The following is a 20305-nucleotide window of genomic DNA, read 5'->3' as shown; positions in this document are numbered from 1 at the left end:
GGTCTAAGGCGCAGGATTAAGGCTCCTGTCCGCAAGGGCGTAGGTTCGAACCCTACCATCGTCAGAGGACCTTTTGGCGGCATGCCAGGCCTCCTCACGCACCGCGCGCATGTATGGGGGCAGGTGGGCATGTTGCGCACAGCGACCTGAGTGGGCGGACCGGGTGGCATTCTTCAAATTCATTTGGGGGTCGGGAGCGGGGGGCCGCGACCCAGCCTGGGGCAAGGTTGGGGCCCGGGTATCTCCCCCACGCACTTGCTATCCCACTATCTGCCTTGGCGGGTTGAGACCGTTGGCTGCTGCAAGAAAGCTACACACACAGAGAGGCAGGAACAACTCCCCTATCCAGTTGTCGAGACCTCGAGAGGCACCAGATCCGGCCCACAGCGCCCCTAGACCCCAGCCTGGACCTTTGCCGACAGCCGCACCTGGTGACACTGGCCGCGCCCGGGCCGTTGACATCGGAATTGCGTTGAAGCAGTGCAGTGTCACACGACTGTCTGCTGCTCAATCTCATTCAACGACTGCAGAGCGCTGAGTTGTGCATTTGCTGTCTGCGGTTCAGGCCGGCAGCATGCCCAGCATTGCGGCCACGATGGGTGCATTGGCCTTTCAACGCCTCACGGGCCCCCAGCGCAGAGCGACCACTCCTGCATGGCAGTGGCAGCGCATGCATCCCCAAGGTTTGTAAGCCTCCAAGAAGGATGTAACAGACGCGCGGGCGCCCAATGACTGACGGCATCGCCATCTCGCCCCACCCGAGCTCCGCGGCGGGCCCACCCAGATGGCATGCCGTTATGTCAGCAGTGTTTTGGTACATCATCAAAGGATTGTGGATGGGGCTAAGGTCATCCAAGGCATACCAGGGCAAGCGGCGCGAGCACTCCGACGCGCTCAAACCCTAATTGCCATTATGCGTTGGTGCTACACGTCAACAATGAGCAATATAAATAAGATTGAATCAGTATATCTACCGTGTTGCGTAAAGGCGACGTATGTCATCAGCCGCTCCCGATCTGCTGGCCCACGCGCGCCGTCGCGCGCATGGCAGTCGGGCGCAGCGCCGGGGTGCCTCGTGGTCGCCCCCCGCCTCCGCCTCTGCATATCCCGTCACCTATGACGCATTCAAGTCTCGCCCTCGCCCTGACTCAAGAGAATCGTTTGCTCCTGCAAGCCAAAAACAGTTGCTGTCCTGGCGGCGGATGCCCTCTGGCTTCCCCTGCCGGAGTTCAGGCAAGTTTAGTTCAGGACCACCTTCCTGCCACCCGGGCTCTTGCTGGATCGTGACCGTGTCCCCCTGCCGAAACAGGGGTGCACCAAAACTATACTCTGCACATGATGCATCTGTATAGAAACAAAATAAAGGTCCTGCTGAGATTTGAACTCAGGTTAGCAGATTCAGAGTCTGCTGTCCTAACCACTAGACCACAGGACCAGGTGATGGCACATTACTGCCATACTATGCTACCGATGCCCGTCACCCCTGCCATTGCCCCTCCTGGGACCGCCCCCGCCGCCTCGCCTGCCCTTGCCCCTGCGGCCGCCGCCGCAGCCACCCTTACCGCCGCCCCAGCCATCATTCCTGCAGCCGCCCCTGCGACCGCACCGGTAGGCAGGTTATGTGGCAGGGCTACGCTGGATGCCCCCGCCGGCTGGATGAGTCTCCGGCTCCGATGCCCTGGATGGCTCGCCCAGACATCCCTCCCCACCCTCCGCTGGAATCCCCACCGCCCACCCACTCCACAGCCTCCGGGACCGCGGGTTGGCAGTGGGAGTGTCGTGGCTGAAGTTCGGGACAGAGAGCTGTATCGCGCGCCCTAAGGACCGAGTGCGGTTAGCGGAGTGTTTGCTGGCGAGTCGCGCTGGCGCTGGTGTGTCGCGCCATTCTGCCGGCACTGCATTCCACCGGCACGAGCGTGTGTAGCCTAGGGTTTTGTGTCGCGTGTGTGACTGCGTGTGGACTTGAGCAGCTAAGACTGCTGTGTATCGCCTGCTTGGTGTAGGATTAACCTTGCTTGCTATCAGCCTGAGAGAAAGGTGCGAGTGAGAAGTTGCCGTACAGTTGGTCGGCGCACGTAGCGGGCAGTGACGCCTGTGAGCGGCACTGTCCGCTGTTACTCCATATTGGCTTTACGACGACTAATGTGTAGTTCTTGTGACTCGCTGAGAGCAGACTGATCACCTGCGGGAGCGAGAACGCCAAGGCGTGTTCAGCGGCAGGCAAGACTAGCGTTTGGACCAGCTAGCAATCGGGGGCATGCCCAGTGAGAACCGCCGGGGTATCTCACAACTCGGGGACTGCGACGGCAGTCCATTGTCCGCAACTCGCGTATTCCTCCAGCAGTGAAGCAGCGTCCTCGCCTGGCCAGCTAGGTTATGTCTATGCCTAGCCTGGTTTAACACAGGTGGCCAGAGTGCATGCGCAACCCAGTAACAGCGGACAGTCGGCGGGACTGGCGGGACAGGTGGCGGAGACATTCATAACCGGCAGAATGACACGACAGGTGAGGAATGCGCATCAGCAAACTTCCAGCCAGCCAGCACCTTGTCGGTACAGTAACTCCGGCGTTCGACCAGCCATGCACTCCTGCTCTGCCGCTGCAAACTGTTTGCTGTCTGCTTGGGGTACGGGCGTCAGCTGCACCCTATGGGACCTCGCCAACCTGCCTGAACCCTGTCCCATCACATACCCACCGCAAACAAATTGCAACGGCAGGGCAGGAGTGCGGCTGGTTGAACTGCGGCAGGGGAAGCGTGCCCAAGCCAAAGGGCATCCGACGCCAGGACAGCAACTGTTTTCGGCTTGCAGCAGGGCTTGCAGGAGCAAACGATTCTCTTGATTCAGGGCGAGGGCGAGACTTGAACGCGTCATGGGTGACGGGATATGCAGAGGCGGAGGCGGGGGGCGACCACGAGGCACCCCGGCGCTGCGCCCGACTGCCATCCCGACGGCGCGCGTGGGCCAGCAGATCGGGAGCGGCTGATGACATACGTCGCCTTTACGCAACACGGTAGATATACTGATTCAATCTTATTTATATTGCTCATTGTTGACGTGTAGCACCAACGCATAATGGCAATTAGGGTTTGAGCGCGTCGGAGTGCTCGCGCCGCTTGCCCTGGTATGCCTTGGATGACCTTAGCCCCATCCACAATCCTTTGATGATGTACCAAAACACTGCTGACATAACGGCATGCCATCTGGGTGGGCCCGCCGCGGAGCTCGGGTGGGGCGAGATGGCGATGCCGTCAGTCATTGGGCGCCCGCGCGTCTGTTACATCCTTCTTGGAGGCTTACAAACCTTGGGGATGCATGCGCTGCCACTGCCATGCAGGAGTGGTCGCGGGGCCCGTGAGGCGTTGAAAGGCCAATGCACCCATCGTGGCCGCAATGCTGGGCATGCTGCCGGCCTGAACCGCAGACAGCAAATGCACAACTCAGCGCTCTGCAGTCGTTGAATGAGATTGAGCAGCAGACAGTCGTGTGACACTGCACTGCTTCAACGCAATTCCGATGTCAACGGCCCGGGCGCGGCCAGTGTCACCAGGTGCGGCTGTCGGCAAAGGTCCAGGCTGGGGTCTAGGGGCGCTGTGGGCCGGATCTGGTGCCTCTCGAGGTCTCGACAACTGGATAGGGGAGTTGTTCCTGCCTCTCTGTGTGTGTAGCTTTCTTGCAGCAGCCAACGGTCTCAACCCGCCAAGGCAGATAGTGGGATAGCAAGTGCGTGGGGGAGATACCCGGGCCCCAACCTTGCCCCAGGCTGGGTCGCGGCCCCCCGCTCCCGACCCCCAAATGAATTTGAAGAATGCCACCCGGTCCGCCCACTCAGGTCGCTGTGCGCAACATGCCCACCTGCCCCCATACATGCGCGCGGTGCGTGAGGAGGCCTGGCATGCCGCCAAAAGGTCCTCTGACGATGGTAGGGTTCGAACCTACGCCCTTGCGGACAGGAGCCTTAATCCTGCGCCTTAGACCACTCGGCCACATCGCCAAGCTGCCCGCGTCTACGCCGTACGAATCCGTACGACTTCGGGATGCGTGGCGGGCGATTTTGGGCATACAGGTACACAGTACTGTGGAACTACTGCGAAACGGGTGGTGCGCGACTGAGTGGCTGCGACCAACCTGGATGCGCGCGAAGCACGTCTGCAGCTTAGTGGGGTGCAGTTGCACTGCTGCTGGCCAAGCGGCCAGACAAGGGCAGTACGGTAGGTCCCCCAGGCCCTGGGCCCAATATGCACGACGTAGTGATAGACGGTGCGTGTGCAGCAGGAGGTGGCGGCCTTGCCTAGGGTGGTGAGGCGGCATGAAGGCCGTACTCGGGGGCTTGGGACTTCCGCGAGTGCTGTCACAGTTGATGGGACAGCAAGGTGCGTTGGTGCCTCGGTGGGCCTGTCTGAACGTGACACTGAATTGCACAGCCATCCGGAGCCTTTGCAGTATGTAAGCATTTTCAGGCGGTGGGCAAGAGGGGGGCGGCATGGTACGGCTGGGGTCCAAACTGCGGCTGCCTGTATGGCTGCACGTGCCATGATTGTGGCTGGATTCGGCGTTGCAACCGCGAAGCTGTCGGAGGGATAGATAGTATAGTGGCGATGTGCAGGGCTGCAGGAAGCAGCAGGCGGTGATGTGGTGGCGGCGCAGGCGCGCAGCAGGCGCACGCACGGCCGCACGGGCTGGATGCCGAGTCGATTCAAAGACACCACTTCGAAATGCTTCCTATTTGCAACCACACTAGCTAAGATTTCTCTGGTGCGGTAGAGTGGTAGACTATGTGCGGTCCTGCCTGCGCGGCTGCGCAGCCTGACCTACAGTGGGCGAAAGCCGGAAAGCGTGTCTACCCTGTGCAGATCCCTGCGGTGCCGGTGACTGGCGCTGTAGCGAGGGTGGGCTGTACTGGGCCCGGTTGTCTATTACACGTCCATGCAGCAGTTCAACTTAAGGCATACATTGGCTACCCAACACAGCTGCGTTTGTGCCTCGACCCTTACACAGCCGCGTCTCCTATGTCCACTTGATAAATTGCTGACTCGCGCTGTCTTAACAAACACACGCCACCCCAGGCGTGGTAAACCTACACAGTACAATAACACTGCCGAACCCTGCATCCAGGAACCCAGCACGATTGACACCTGCCCTGCAACTTCCAATAGCGCAGCCACGCGCACACGCTACAGCATGCACTCTGGCCACCTGCCCTGCCTGCCATGCGGCAGTCACTCACACACAGCCACTTCCGCTCGTTACCCTGCGACCCGAAGCCCAGCCTGCTACACGAGCTTCGGCGACTCGGTGACTGCACACACTACCTACACTGCCCATGGTCCGTGTGTGCAGGGCCCTGACCTTCATCTTGCCAGGGTGTCTGATATGTCCCATGCCAACGCAGCCGGCGCGCTCAGGCACGATATAACACACTTGCAAACAACCTATCTGCCTGTGACCCCGTGACTTGACCTTCCCAGCAAACAACAAAGGCATCTGCTTTGCTCCGCACTGGCTGACCTACTGCTGCTCATGCCCACCCATCCCCCCTTACTGCCCTCAACCCGCTCGCCCGCCCGTCGCCTGGCTCTTAACGGTACCCCAGCCGCGCCTTGTGGGTCTGGTAGAACAGCACGGAGGGCTGGATGCGGCCCACGCGACACTTGCTGATAACGGCGGACCAGGAGCCAATGGTGGACACCGTTGCGTCGTCGAACATCACCCACTCCTGCAGAAGCGAGGCAGCAACGTGGGAGGGAGCAACGCCTCGTAAGCGCCCACGGTACGTGCGCACACGTCGGCATACCACCTCATTTGGTGGAACTGCAACAAGAAGCCACGACAAGCCCGCACATGGCACCGGTTGTGCCAGTTTCACTCTTTCGGCCGCAAAGCTCCCAGCGTCACACAGCATTGCCGTGCACACAACTTCGCTACGGTTCCAGCGCGCACCAACAACCACCACCACGCAACATATTAAATTGCCGCCACACATCGGATGGCCACGCACCTGCTCCGCCTCCTCCACGCCGCCGCGGTTGATGAAGGCGAAGTAGTGCTGGCCGTAGTAGCAGAACATGCCGTGTAGCGCGTAGCTGGGCAGGTTGTGCGGGCACGCGCCGGGCATGAAGATTTCCTACACATGGCGTGCAGTTTCGCATGTTTGACAAGGTTTAGATGGCGTGGCCTGATTTGGGTCGAGGGCTGACCGCCAGCGCAGACGAACGGCGGCTACTGGACAGAAACGCTAGGCGGGGCGTAGCCGTGTAGCTGCTCGCATGCCACACCGGCACAGAGACAGTATGCAGCAACGCGTGCGCGGGCAACTGAGGCGGCGGCGGCAACGCACCGTGGGCTGCAGCACGGTGTCGACGCACTGCAGTGTCTCCGCGATGGTGTCGCCCTGCACGTCCGGCTCCCACGCCAGCAGCACGCTGAAGACGTTGGGGATGTTGTGCAGCGTGCGCGTCACGTGCGTGGGGTTGTTGCAGCCGTAGTGGGGCGGGTCCTTGTCGCAGCGCTTCATGTGCTGGCGCTCGATCTCGCGCAGGAGGCGGCCGGTGGTCATGTCAGACTCTGCGTGAACGGCAGGGCGGGAGATGTACGCGGAGGCATACTTCAAGCATGGCTCTTTGGAGCACACGCGTACATGCACAAACACGCGTTTCGTTTCACAACCAACACAAGCATGCCATGCAATGCCCTGCGCGCGCCGCACTCACCCGGCATGTCCATGGCCAGCACCATGCGCGTCTCGCGCAGCCCCGCCGCCGCCACCACCACGTGGTACTCGATGTGCGGCGCCAGCCGGTGCGTGGTCTTGTCGCAGCCCTTCTGCGTGCAGCGCACCTCCTCGCTTAGCAGCAGCCCGAACAGGCGGTCCACGGTGGACAGCACGCGGCTCATGTCGGCGTCGCCCTGCATGCCGCTCAGGTCGGGCAGGGGGCCCGGCGCCGCAAGGCCGGGAGCGCGGTTGAGCGACTCGAACACGGAGCTCAGCACCTGAGCGGGATGGGAAGGTCAAGGGGAAGGGATGAGAAGAGAGGGGTTAAGGGGAGATGGAAAGTTGCGGGAAGCCCTGGAGAGCAGGGGTGGTGGCGGGGCCGATGTGCAGCAGCCAGCGGCTGAAGCAAGGGGGGGGGGGAGGTTGCGGGGCTGTCCAGGAGCACGACATGTGTCCCAGCAACCGGAGATCCCCACCAACCCGCCGGAATCTCCAGGTAGTACTCCCAGCGCCGCCGCCGCCACCGCACCCGCCAAAGCCGCAGCCAACACGCTCACCTCGGACGGGTCGTTCATCTCGCCGGCGCGGATGCCCAGCCCCTCCAGCGCCACACGCAGCTCCGAGGGGTCCACCACTTGCCTGTGGGGCGAGAGCAGCGGGCCACCAGTTTTGTCCAGGTCAGCAATGCGGCTGGCACCAGCGGCTGTTCCGTCATCGCCCTCCCGCCCCACCACGCCCACGCCCCAGCCCATTCCTACGCCCACGCCAACGCCAACGCCCGAGCCCACGCCCTGCACCCACCGCTCGCCCGGCGCCGCCAGGCCGTGCGCGGCGGCGTCGGCGCTGTCCAGCGCCTTGAACAGCCGCAGCAGCGCCGCCACCACCGGGTGGCCGGCCTCGTACTCCTCCGGCCGCATCGGCCTCATGGCGGCGCGGAAGTCGGTGCAGTGCCACAGGCACTGGATGATGACGTTCAGGAAGCAGTTGTACTCGCCTGGGGGTGGGCGGGGCGGGGTGCGTGGTTGCGGTACAAGTGAGCTCCAGGGTGACGTGCCCAGGCCGCATCAGCAGAGCCGCGTAGCTGTCAGGGTGGAGCTAGGCGAGGGCTCACGCGCTGCTCTTAACCAATCTTGTTAGTGGCGGACAGCGCACACGCTCCTGGCACCACAACACAAGGCGGTTGCGGCTTGGATGTAGACCGGCTGCACGCCACCGCCGTGGAAGCACACGGCTCAAGCCGGAGCCGAGGCACTCACCCTGCCGGTTCACCAGCCCCGTGCCCGCCGTGTTGCCGCCGCCGCCCGCCGCCGCCGCGTCCGAACTGGGCGCCGCCGCCACGCCCATGCCCACGCCCCAGGCGCCCGCGCCGCGGCCGGCGCCCGGCCGCGCCGCGCCCAGTGCGGGGAAGGCGACGTCCTTGTTGTCATGCAGGGACGCCGCCAACGCCTCCTGGTAGCCCTCATCGTCGTCGTCGTCGCTGTACTCGTCGTCGTAGCCGCCGTGATCGACTGCGGCGGAAGAAACGACATGACAGGACAGGAGACACATGGAGAATGGAATAAGGGAGAGGGGCGCGGCAAAAAGGAAGCGAGGTGCGGCGACCGAGGATATGGGTAAGCTGATAACAGTGATAAGGAGATGGTGGCAGTGTGCATGATGCGCGGCATGGTGGGTGCGCGGCACGGCTGGCGTGCCAGGGCGAGCGACGAGGAGGTGACAAAGGCTATCGCAGCTCACCCGGTGCCGGCAGCAGAGTAGGGCGCACCGCCTCAGGCATCTCCTCCAGCTTCTTCGAAGCCTTGATTTTGTCCGCCCACGACAGGGGCTTGGGCGCCGCCGGCGCCGGCGCGGGCGCGGGCGCCGCCGGCTTGTCCGACGCCGGCGCCACATCGGCCATGCTGCCACCCCAGCCGTCCGCCGCGGCCGCGGCTGGCGCGGGCTCCCACGCCGCTGCGGCGGCCGGCGCAGCCGGCGCGGAGACGTAGGACGGCGCGGCAGCGGCGGCCATGTGCGGCATGTAGCCGCCCGCCGCGGGGCCGTAGGGCGGCGGCGGCGCGCCGTAGGGCGGCACCTGGGCGCCGTAAGGCCCGGGCGCCGCGGAGATGACCGGCTGCACCTGCACCGACACAACCGCCGGCTTGGGTGGCGCGGGCGCGTTGGACTGCGCGGGCGCGGTCGTGGACATGAGAACACGCGGGAAGTCAGCAGGTGCCACACGTACGAAGGTAGGGCAATACACAGCATGGACATTGGCCCCCAACTAGGCAACCTACAGCAACAGCGCAGCTGCCACTCACCACCACGCCCAGCAGCCCCAGCAAGTTATCGTTGTCCTCCTCATCCTCATCCTCCACCTGCGCCGGTGCTGCCGCCTGCGCCTGGGGTGCCATGCCGGGCATGTAGCCACCCATAGCGGGCGGCTGCATCCCAGGGGGCGGCATGCTAGGGGGCTGCATCCCAGGCGGCGGCATATGCCCGCCCGGGTAGGGCTGGAATGGCGGCATCATGCCAGGCCGAAACGGCAGCATGCCCGGCATCAGGGGCGGCGGCGCGATGCCTGGCACAGGCGGCTGGGGGAACATCGGGCCGGGCATGCCGTGCGGACCCGGCCGGCCGTAGGGGTTGTGCTGCAGCTGTGGTGGCACCGGTGCGCCGGGCGCGCCATACGGCATGCCACCGGGCGGGGGCGCCGGCACCGGCTGCCCCAGGTCTGCCGCCACCCCGAACGGCAGCTGCGGCTGGCCCTCGCCGGGCTGTGCCTGCGGCTGCGCGGCTGCGCGGCGGGCCTCCTGCCGCTGCATAATCCGATCGGCGCGCGCGACGACGTACACATCAGTGGGCAGGTCAGGCATGTCCTCCACCCTTTTGTTTTTGTACACGTTACCGACGGCCGCCAGCCAGAACTCCCGTCGGGTAGTGGGGTCCTCGAGGTTGGTCTCCGCCGCCGCTTTACGGAACTCCTACATGCAACCCCATGAGCATGGCAGAAGGTGAGTTGGAGGCATCTGACAGCCAGCATAAATGCACGCTACGATGCGCTCTGTCTTGCGATGTTGATTGGTGCAATGCTGCGGGTACCAGAAGCTACGCTGAGTGACGAAGGTAAAAGAAGCAGCGCCTACTGACAGGCCCGGATTCCGATGACCCCGTGCTGTCGCACCTGCATCTCCTCGCCGCTTGCAGGCAGAAGGAAGCCCTCAATCACCTCCCAGCCCTCCGGCGCAGTGAATGGGTAGGGGTACTTCAACGGGTACTCATTGTCCTCCAGCACCTGATCGGACAGCAGCTCCACCCGCACGCGGCCAGTGCCGCCCTCCACATCCGCCGCACCGCCCGCACCGCCTGCGCCGCCCGCGCCGAGGCCCCTGCCGCCTTTACGGCGGCGGGCGCCGCGGCCGCCCTCCCCGGCCGGCTCGTCGTGGTGGAAGCCCGGAACCGCCTGCGGCTGCGGCGCCGCCTTGCCCGGCGCCGGCGGCGGGGGCTGCGCGCCCTTCACAGAGCTCTTGCCCGCGCCGGGCGGCTGCTGTGGCGGCGGCTGCTGTGGCTGCAGCTGCTGCTGCGCCGCGCCACCCTTGCCACCCTGCGCGCCCTGTGCGCCGCCCTTGCCGTCCTTCCCACCAACAAGCTGGTACGTCGGTCCGCCCTTCTGGCTCTGCGCGCCCTGGCCCCGCGAGCCCTGGCTCTGCTGTTGCTGCACGGGCGGCGCCGGCGGCGGAATACTCTTGCTTTGCGGCGGTGGCGCCGGCTTGCCGGGGCCCTCTCTGCCCTCCTTGCCGGCTGGGGCCGCTGTGGCGGGCGCGGCCTTGCCGGCTCCGGGTGCATGCGCGCCGGCGTTCTCCTTCCCGGGCTTGCCGGCGCCCGAAGGCCCCTGCTGCTGAGGTGGCTGCTGCAGCGGCGGCGGCTGCCTGCTGCCGTGCTGCCCCTGGCCCTGCTGCTGCAGCTTCTCCTGCAGTTTGGCCTTCACACCGCCCGCGCCCGCGGCCTGCTGCTGCGCGGCCGGCGGCGGCTGGGCTGCCTGTATGCCCTTGCCACCGGCGCCGCGGCCGGCCGTGCTGGCCTGGGAGTCCTCCTCTTCGTCGTCGCCCTCAAATTCAATCTTGTTCTGCAGTTACGTACGCAGGCGCATGCAGGCTGACAAGATGAAAGGCAAGGGTATCATAGGCTGACACAACGGTAGAACCTGAGAAGACATGAGATACATCCAAGGCACGAGCACCGGGCACAAGTCGTCTGACTAGACTCGCAGTCATGCTTACCTTCTCTGCCTGGCGCTTCTTCTCCGCCGCTTCCGCCTCCTCCTTCTTTTTCTTCTCCTGCGCAAGGCGCTTCTCCTCCTCCATCTTCTGCTTTTTCTCCTCCTGGCGTTTGAGCTCCTCCTTCTCTGCCTTCTCCTTCTCCCTGGCCGTCTTCTCCTCCTGCTGTTTGCGGATTTTCTCCGCCAGCTTCCGTTTCTCCGCTTCTGCCTCCCTTGCCACGACGAACTGCAAGCACAGCCCGGCACTAGTCACGCACCCTACCATCCCGCAAGCACGCAGCACATGTGCCGTAGGCCGTAGGCGCAAAGCCCTCAAAGCGTGTCGACTTACCGTGGCTTGCTCGGCCACAAATGTCTTCAGCCGGTTGTCGAGGAAGCCGTTGATGACCTCGGTGCCCACGATGCCGGGGCTCAGCAGGTCGTTGCGCAGCGCGCCGCCTACCGCCACGCGCGCCTGCACCTGCACCGTCTCGATTACGCTGTCCAGCAGCGTGAGGTGGTACATGAGCACCTGTGCACGGGGGCAACACGCGGCAGGGCAGCCGCACAGCAACGCGCATTAGCAGCTGCGATGCATTTGTCCGCGCTCGTGCAAGGCCTTAGCAGCGGCTTGCACGAAGCTCCTACTGCGCGGGGCCGCTTAGTGCAGGGCGGCGAAAGCATGCTGCCGCATCAGCATACAGCCGCAGCCAGCAAACCCCCGTGCTGCCGCTGCGCTGCTGTTATTGCTGCGACGGCTACTGACTCTCGCCAGCCAGCCAGTCTGCTCGCAGCCCGCCAGCCGCACACCTGCAGCCCCTCCAGCGCATCCACCATCAGGTCGGCGAGCGTACTGGACGAGGTCTCCAGCGGGCGGCCGCCCAGCCCCGCCGGCAGCCTGAGGAAGGCAGGGCGCGTATAGCACAGGAGGTTACAGTGAGTATGAGAACAGGCATGGCAGATAGTGACTGCGCGCTGCATCGCAGCCCAGGCAATTCAGTTGGCAGGAATGCTTCTAAGCGCACGGCAAGCGTGGCTTGCGGCGGAGAACAGCCATCCAGCAAAGGGAGATGCAACTCACATGTACGCAGCGTTGGCGCTAGTCATGTAGCGCTGCGAGGGAGGGACAGAGCAGGGTGTAACGACAGAAGACATCAGGTCAAAATCCGCAACCGCAGAAACACATGTAACCGTGCAGGGGGGCGGCACAACAGCCCTAGCGCTCAGCAATAACGCGCGGTCTTGCCCAGCTCACCTCGGCCAAGTTCTTCGCGCGCATGTTGGTCTCGCGCAGCCACGTGGCTTCCGCTGTCGCGCTGTCCTGCTCCGCCTTCAGGTTATCGTACAGCTTGGTGCTCGAGCTTGCGTCCGCCGCCGCCGTGGCGTTGCTGCTGGTGTTCCGCGCCTTGCTCTTGGCACCCTTGGCGCCAGCCGCCGGATCGTCGGTCTTGGTGGGCTTCCCCGTATCCGTCGCCATGTGCCGCAGCTTAGACGTCAGCTTTGTCGCGTATTCCTCCGCATCCTGCGTGGTCCACGGGCCAGATCATGTAAGGCCGGCAACGCATGCGCACGAAGGCCGCGCGCTGCCGCCTTCCAACTGCGTGCCGCCGCGGCTCTCCGGCGAGGCTCTCCGGCATTGCGCTGCTGACCTCGCATTGCGCAACCTTACCTTCTGCCGCACCGCAGTCGACAGCACAGACAGCCGCAGAACGCGCGCCTGCAGCGTCAGCGCTGTCTTGAGCGCATCGCGCCGCGCATCCTGCAGCTTCTTAGCGGCGGCCTCGCCACTCGACCAGCTGGCCGCCGACACCTCACCCGCCATCTGCACATGACGTACGCGAGAATGATAAATGCTCACTAGTGCTTGCGCAATCGGTGGTACACAAGCCCCGGCAATGCTTATGCATGGTGATCTACAACATTGTGGCCGCCACACGACAGTGGGACATGTGTCCAAGCAGACGGCCAGGCTGTGTGCGCACCTTGCGAAGGCTGGTGGACGCCCAGGGACTGGTGCGCGACTGGAGCTTCTCCCACAGCTGGTCCCGGTCTGCCGAGTTCTCCAAAATGCTGTTCCACACCTGCGCAGCACGGGGTGGGGAGCAATTGCAGGGTGCAGGGAGCCATGACGCCACAGCACGCCCAGCGAGGAGACGGCGTTCGCAGCGGTGGGGTGGATGTGAATAATTGACCAGCATGCGGCCGCAACGGGCTCCCGGCAACAGCATAGACCGCGGTGAGCACGTGTTGTGCGTTCCAACTTGCGCGCATAGGCTGCAGGCGCGGAGGCGCACTCACCGCCACCAGGCCCTCCAGCTGCTTGCGCGCCACGGCGGTGACGTCCTTGTGCACCTCCTCCAGCACCACCACCCGCACCAGCTCCTCCACCGCGTCGCGCACGCTGAACACCGGCGCCTCGGACACGTCAGCGCTCGTGGCGGTATTGAGGCTCGTCAGCTCGTACAGTGCGCCCTTCTCCGCTGCAGACAGGGGAGGAAGTGCACAGCACCAAGCCACAGCATCAAGGGTCCTGGTGCGGTTGCAGCGGAGGAGGGCGCGCGTGGCAGAAACAGCAAATCAACCCAATACTAGGCCCGCCAGCCACTGACCGCTAGCCGCTAGCCGTTGGCCGCCAGCCCTCCAGGCCCCACTTAGTACACTAGCGCCCTCACCCTTCTCCGTGCCCAGCTTGAGCGCCGCGCCCTCGGCGGAGCCCTCCAGCAGCTGCTCCAGCAGCACATCGTACTCAGCGTTGGAGGCTACTGCCCTGTTGTCCAGCAGGGCCAACGCCTTGAGCAGCATGTCCGCTGCCGCCGGGTCGTCTGCGTCCACGATGTCCTGGTACTGGTCCGCCAGCAAATCAATCAGCACCTTGGGGTCTGCGCCCTCGGGCACCGGCAGCGGCTCCACGTCCTTGACCAGGCTCGCGAATGCGACGTCAGTCGGCGCAGCACCCGCGGGAGCCCCGGGCGCGGCGGCGTCGCCGGCACCGCCCTTGCCCTTCTTCTTGCTGGTGGTGCTTGCGGCTGCGCCTGCGCCTGCGGCTGCAGAGGCCGCACTGGAGGCGGAGCCGGCGCCTGGCGGCGGCGTGATGCTCTTGCCGGCAGCCTTTAGCAGGCGCGCCAGGGTGAACGCGGTGCGCTTGTGCAGCTCCTCGCGGCGGGTGCGCTTCTCGTGCCGGCGGCACAGCGCCTCGTAGGCTTTCACGGACATGCGCACCTTGCCGCGCGGGATGCCGGCCCCGGCCGCCGCAGCCGGACCCGAGTCACCACCTGCGCATCGCAGCGTGAGTGCAACACGTCAACCGGTGCCCGCTACAACCGGAATGCAGTGCTGCGGGAAGCTGGCTAGGCCAGCCCGTGCAGTCCGTATCCGTAGCACCCGCCTCGCACTCACCCTTGCCGCCCTTGCCGCCCTGCTTGCCGGCGCCGCCAGCCGCGCCGCCGCCCTCCGTCACCAGCTCCAGGCCCCACATCTCATCCTCCGCGCCGCGCTGCCAGTCCATCACGGCAGCGCGGATGTGCGTGGGCGTGGCGGAGGCGCGCATGCCCAGGTGGTCCAGCAGGAACAGGCGCAGCAGCACCAGGTCCTGGTGGCTCAGCTTGGCCAGCCAGGTGCCGATGCGGCCCGATGACACGTCCACCTCCAGGGGACTGCGGGCACGGGCGGCGGAGGCGGCTGAGCGTCAGCACGAATGGATGAGCTTAATGTCGGCGCAACGGATACGGAGTGAGCCGTTCAGCAGCTCCGTCCCATGCTCAGTCGCAGTTACAGGGCCCGAGTCGGGCGAGAGCGCACGACCCACCTGGCGCCACAGCGGTCCGCCAGGAAGAGCTTCAGCGTCGCCACCATGCGGCGGCCCAGGTTGCAGTCACCCTCCTGTGCAGCACACGGGTTAAGTTGTGCCCGCGCTTCAGCAGTGCAGGGCTGCTTCAAGGCCATGCTGACTCGCTCCCTGACTCCCTGCCAAGTTGTTTGCCAGGCCTGGCCCGCCCTCCCCTCCAGCCCCCGCCCGCAGGCGCGCACCTCCAGCGCCTTAATCGCGGTGACGATGTCATCGCGCCACTCGGCGTGCAGCCGCTTCTTGTCCTCGGCCGGCAGCGACTCGCGCCAGTCGAACTCGATGTAGGGGCCAAACACTGGGTCCGACTCGGCGTCCTCCGGTAGCTCAGGCACCGGCTTGCCCTCCTGCGCAGCGCCACGACACCGTACGCAGGTGATGTACATGTAAGCGGTGTCGGATCTTGCCACTCGGTGCAACACAGTCATCCCACACCGCCCATCAGCTATGGTACCGGGTAAGGTGCGCCTGTTGTGCACTGCCACTACCACCAAATTACCGCCGCCGCACCTGGGCTGCCTGCACGCGCTTGGCAATCTCGATGGGCAGCTCGCCGGTGACCTTCTGGATGACCTCAGCGTACTCCTACACCGGGTCAGGGAAGCAACAAGAAGCACTTCGGCGTCCAGGAGCATGGAAGGCCTGCGCTGCAATGTGCTGGAACCAAACCCAGCAGCAACGCTGCGAGGCTCTGTCCCCTAAACCCCTGCCCGAGCGAGCGCCTCACGCCAGCGCCCAAGGGCCGCGGGCCCACCTGCTTGGTGGTGTGCTGCAGCCGTAGGACTATCATGGCCGACTCCGAAGGCAGGCCGTCGCCGTTGTGCAGCAGGGAATTGCAAAGCCGCGCCACGCGCCGCCCGGGCGCGTCCATGCCCTCCAGCGCCGTCGCCGCCGCCTGCTTGCCCGCGCCCTTCTCCGGCTTGACGTCCGGAGGCGACAGCGGCAGGATGCCGCGGTGGCGCAGCAGGTGCGCGTAGCCCTGCGGGCAACGCGCACAGCGGGTCAGGTTGCAGCATTCGAACATACGCCAATGCGTACAACAGGCAGGGAGCACACACAGTGCCCCAAGCGTTGTGACCAGTGCCAACCGGCAGACATGGCAACCTCAGGTAACAGGCAACAGCCCACGCCTCGAGCAAGCCGCTCTGCGTGCTAGAGAGGACTGCACTCACCGTGAATATGCTGAGCGGGTCGCCCAGGCGCTCCAGCACATCGTTGGGGCCGTCCGGCGAATCGAAGGCATCCGGTAGCGACTGCGGGAGTGGAACAGGGGGATAGAAAAGTAGGAGCAAGTGAAGGTTGGTACGGATGCAACTCGAGATCGAGCAGGGACTGCGGCGGTATGGCGGTGGTGCACAGCCCTAGACACTCACCACCGCTATCGTGCTCTTCTGCTCGGGCGTGGAGCTCTCGTCCACGGTGGCCGCTGCGGGGGGCGTGACACAGCCAGCACGTATTAGGGCAGCCAGTAAACTAGAAAAGCGCTCACACGAAGGATTGCAAGTAAAAACTGCCGCAGTTGTAGCCGCGCAGCTCCACTCCCCACGTCCCGGTGCGGGTCCAAACTGCCCGTTGCCCCCGGTACTCACGGATAGCGAAGCGCAAGGCGATGCTGTCCAATACGTCATAGCGCTGGAGCGGAGACAGCGCGTTCAACTGCATGCAGAAGCGGGCGCGGCGGCGTGCGGAGACGTCCAGGTCGCGCGGCAGCACCTTGATGGTCTTGGTGTCGTGCTCCTGTGCAGGACCAAGCGCAGCGTCGGTGTGGTGAGGGCATGAACGAACTACTCAAACAGTACTCTGCCCACCAAGACGGCATGTCGGGAGCCCACGCACAACAGCGCATCCCACGGCTGGGCCAGGAGCGTGCTCCAACTCTCATGCCCCAAAGCGCTGCTCATAGATACCGTACAGGCACCCCTCCAACTCGGCACATGCCTCTTTCGTCCCAGCACCACCAACACCGGCCCACCTTCTCCAGAGGCTCCATGTCCTCGGCCCACAGCAACCCCTCGCCGCTTCGCTGCCGCAGCAGCAGCTCCTCAAACACCCTGTGCAGCACGCCCACAAGCGCGCGAGCCGCTGATTTGCAAGCGGCGGTACGGATGCAAAACCAAGCAAGCAGGTTGCCGCCGCTTCGATTGCCTGCGCCGTTAGCCGAAGGTGACGCATGGCAACCCATACCGCACACACAAGGGTCAACAAGGTAATGAAGTTTACACGCGACATGGGGGCTCACGTGTCCAGCTCGCTCCGGCTCCCGCTCGCGGCCGCGCCGTCGGCGCCCAGCTTGACGTACATGGCCTGTGGTGAGGTGGCGGAACCAGTCTTGTCAGCGACAACGCCGTACACGTGTTCCGGTCCACACACTGTGCGCCCGGCCCATCTCTCGTCAGGGCCGCTCGTGCAACTGGTGTCACCATCCCGCGCATCCCAACGTTTCCTCCCCATTCTTTGGCGAACGGCTACCCCCGGCCCGTACCAGACCGGGCTTGCAGGTTCCAACGTCCCTCTTTCCGCGCTCCATCAATCCCATCTGACACACCTCCTTCCTCCCTTTGGTGCCAACTGGGTGCTACCCCGCTTAGCCTGCTAGCGCTCTGTGCCCGCTTAGCCCGCTTAGCCCTTCTGAGCCCACCTTGACCATGAGCTCGCCCAGGTCCTGACGGTCCTTGAGCTGCTTGGCCAGCGGCTCCTCGCCCTCCTTCACCTCCAGTGCCGACAGTGCTTTGTCCATCAGCCGTGTGCACAGCTCCCGGCCGTGCTCCTGCGCAAGCGGGGTGGATTGGGGGCGCAAGGAGCAACATGTGCAAACGACGTAAGCCAAAGGGACGTACACGTGGTGAGCTGCACTCCTCACGGCGCCAGCCGGCACTGCCGGCATTCCACTACTCCTTTGCTGGGTTATCTGCGCAACCGTACCAGCCGCCCCCAGGTCCTTCCCCAAACGCATTTTCTATGACCAGAAGTGATCGCGGGCAGCCAACATCTCCAACCCACCACCAACCACAACACGCCCGCCCCGCAATGCCCCGCCATCCCCTGTTTTGGTGTCCCCGTGTTCCGCCGCAGCCAATGCCCGCTCCTCCCCGCGCCTCTGCCCGACCCAGATGGACGCCGCCGCCCGACCCAGATGCCGCCCCTGCCACGTCTGCGCACCTTGACCTGCGCCTCCAGGTCTTGCAGCACCGCGTCCACGTCCGGGCTGTCCACGTCCTTGGCCAGCAGCTTCTCCACCGCCAACTGCAGCGCCCCGCCAGGCGAGTCCGCCTTGCCGCCGCCCTTGCCACCACCGCCACCGCCCTTGCCGCCCTTGCCCTTGCCGCCGCCTCCGCCTCCGCCTCCGCCAGCGGCCTTGGCCTCCCTAGTGTTCAGCACGTCGAGGTAGGCAAGCGTCAGAGTGCGCGCAGTACTCATGGCGCCGTTTACGCTGCCCTACCCACAGGCGCCTCGCCTTCCTTCACACCCATGTCGAGTCATCAGCGTTTCCATGCACAACCAGCCGCAACCTGGGTGGCTTGCAACAACGCCTGGCTGCTGCTGGCCCTTGGTCCAAGCAAACCCAGTCCCACCCCATCCGAGGCCTGCACTCACGATGCCTCCGAGGCGCCAGCTTCCTCCGTCCGCTTTGCGGGCAGGCCCAGCATGGTGTGGCCCACGTCCGGCCGCTGCAGCGCCAGTACGTTGCGGCGGCTTACGAAGCGCGCGAGCGTCTCCGCCAGGCTGTCCACGTAGGCCTGCTTGAGCGGCTGCGTGCGGCACAGGTAGCAGCAAAAGGCAGGCAGGGCGCGTGGGCAAGCAGGGCGAAGCAGACGCTTGAGGTGGCAGGCTCACGTACGGTGCCGCACGTGTGCGGAATGCCGGGGCTGCACAGGGGACGTGGGCCGGGTCCGACATGGCGCGGGGCGCTCACCGAGTTGGCGCCGAAGGTGCTGGAGGACCACGCGTCCAGCGCCCGCGCCATGGCATCAAAGAATTCGTCCATCCTCTCGAACTGCACTGTCTCCAGCACCTTCTCGATGCGCGCCTTTGAGCCCTGCGCATGACGAGAGGTAAAGCAGTGTGCCGAGACCGTGAGAAGCGGGCGGGTAGGGACAGCCGCATGTGTGGGAGGAGGGAGGGAGGGCGCAGTCAAACGGCGGCAAACGGGTGGGCCAGACCAGCTGCTCGGGGGCTTAGCACCGCCCGAGGCTGATAGCGATCCCAGGTATGCGCCAGCCGCGCATCACCCGTACCGCCAGCACGGTTGCCGCCCTTCACGTGGCCTACCTCGTCCAGGTCCTCAACGGTGCCCACGAAGGCCTCCCAGCACTTCTCCATTTCCCCCGTCAGCTTCTGCCGTTGCTGCAAGGCGTCGGCGTTCATGGCCACCAGTCCCTTCACTGCGCGCTCGACCTGCTCGGTCTGCTGCTTGCCCTGCTTCGGCTCCATGGGGCGCTTGATTATGAGGCTGGGTTTCTTCTCCTTCGCCATCTTGAGCGGGCCCTCGGAGAAGCCCTGCAGCCCGGGGGCGAGCGAGCATCAGAGTGTGCAGTAGTGTTATGCCAGCAGTCGCGTGACGTCGTTCTTGCTGACCTCCACCCAGCCAGCCCCGAGCTCCCCAGTCCAAGACTCCGGTGATCAGCTAGCTTACCTTCTGAAGCGCCGCTATCCGCTCAGCCTTGTCCCCGGCGATAGCGCCGGCCTTGTCGACAAAGAGGGGCCCCTTGCCACCCAGCAGCAGCTCGTCTGCGGGGTCCCGCCAGCCCGCCAGCTCCTTCTCCGTGGTGCCCGGCAACTGATCCCAGAGTGCAGCAATTGCGTTTGCAGCAGGCTCGTGTATGTCCAGGATCCGCCCGTACCACGCCGCAAGCAGGCCCAGCGCTGTCGCGCTGCGATTGCCGCGGCCCTCCACTAGAGGCTGCAGGCAAGCCTCTGCGTCCTTGACCAGCTCATGCAGCTTGCGCATGTCCATAAAATGCTGTTGGAGCTGGGCACGCACGTAGAGCAGCCGAGCAAGTGCAGCCTCGTCGCTGCTCAGTGCAGAGCCCTTCCAAAGCTGCTCCAGGGTGCTGAGCTCATCGTCCGGGAACTTCTTCTTCATCAACTCATCAAACTTCTCCTGAGCCCACGCCAGGTCTTTCGCGCCTTCTGAGGCGCCCGCCGGTTTGCTGCCCTTCGCCATGTCGGTTCACGCCTATCAAACTATACTTATAGTTGCATCATGGCAAAGCCGGAGTCCAATGTGCTGCCGAGAGCACGCTGCCAGCAGGCGTGCGATGGCTTCGCGCCGGAGTGCTGTCCACCGCGTGCAGTCTTAGGCGAAATTGAGGAGAGCAAACGACTGATAGGACCTTATGTAGAACTTTCGCTGCCTTGAACCAAGGTTAGCGAGCCCAGCGGCTCTGTAAGATCTGCACCTGCACCCAGACGCGTGACTCTATGTATATGGTACTAGGGAGGCAGCAAAATGGAGTCTATGTGCAGGCGCTAAAAATTATGCAGCACCTAGTCGGAATGAAGGTCTCGCGGGTACGTGCC

At 64.7% G+C, this 20305-nt stretch overlaps 2 protein-coding genes across 2 annotated transcripts; one reads left to right on the top strand and one right to left on the bottom strand.

Moving 5' to 3' along the window:
• The first annotated feature begins 1362 nt into the window (after nucleotides 1–1362).
• CHLRE_12g508233v5 (uncharacterized protein) lies at nucleotides 1363–2162 on the top strand. Its single transcript, XM_043068203.1, has 2 exons — nucleotides 1363–1608; nucleotides 1747–2162. The coding sequence occupies exons 1-2, from the start codon at nucleotides 1441–1443 to the stop codon at nucleotides 1819–1821; spliced, it is 243 nt and encodes an 80-aa protein (XP_042918164.1). The 5' UTR covers nucleotides 1363–1440; the 3' UTR covers nucleotides 1822–2162.
• A 2740-nt stretch (nucleotides 2163–4902) lies between these two features.
• On the bottom strand, nucleotides 4903–20252 carry CHLRE_12g508250v5 (uncharacterized protein). The gene is made up of 35 exons (XM_043068204.1): nucleotides 19419–20252; nucleotides 19055–19282; nucleotides 18699–18821; nucleotides 18380–18534; nucleotides 17945–18149; nucleotides 17424–17552; nucleotides 17025–17089; nucleotides 16758–16836; nucleotides 16375–16522; nucleotides 16159–16211; nucleotides 15958–16038; nucleotides 15540–15764; nucleotides 15296–15370; nucleotides 14971–15132; nucleotides 14750–14823; nucleotides 14341–14597; nucleotides 13617–14216; nucleotides 13243–13424; nucleotides 12927–13025; nucleotides 12614–12766; nucleotides 12200–12466; nucleotides 12026–12057; nucleotides 11755–11842; nucleotides 11297–11476; nucleotides 10967–11191; nucleotides 9871–10812; nucleotides 9008–9670; nucleotides 8448–8871; nucleotides 7967–8218; nucleotides 7512–7704; nucleotides 7268–7349; nucleotides 6709–6988; nucleotides 6336–6562; nucleotides 5997–6122; nucleotides 4903–5714 (listed from the first exon to the last, which is right to left on the bottom strand). The coding sequence occupies exons 1-35, from the start codon at nucleotides 19947–19949 to the stop codon at nucleotides 5577–5579; spliced, it is 7743 nt and encodes a 2580-aa protein (XP_042918163.1). The 5' UTR covers nucleotides 19950–20252; the 3' UTR covers nucleotides 4903–5576.
• Nucleotides 20253–20305: the final 53 nt, after the last annotated feature.

The sequence above is a fragment of the Chlamydomonas reinhardtii genome, chromosome 12 (assembly GCF_000002595.2).
Source record: "Chlamydomonas reinhardtii strain CC-503 cw92 mt+ chromosome 12, whole genome shotgun sequence".
Taxonomy (NCBI): Eukaryota; Viridiplantae; Chlorophyta; class Chlorophyceae; order Chlamydomonadales; family Chlamydomonadaceae; genus Chlamydomonas; species Chlamydomonas reinhardtii.
This window is presented reverse-complemented; position numbering and strand designations above follow the sequence as displayed.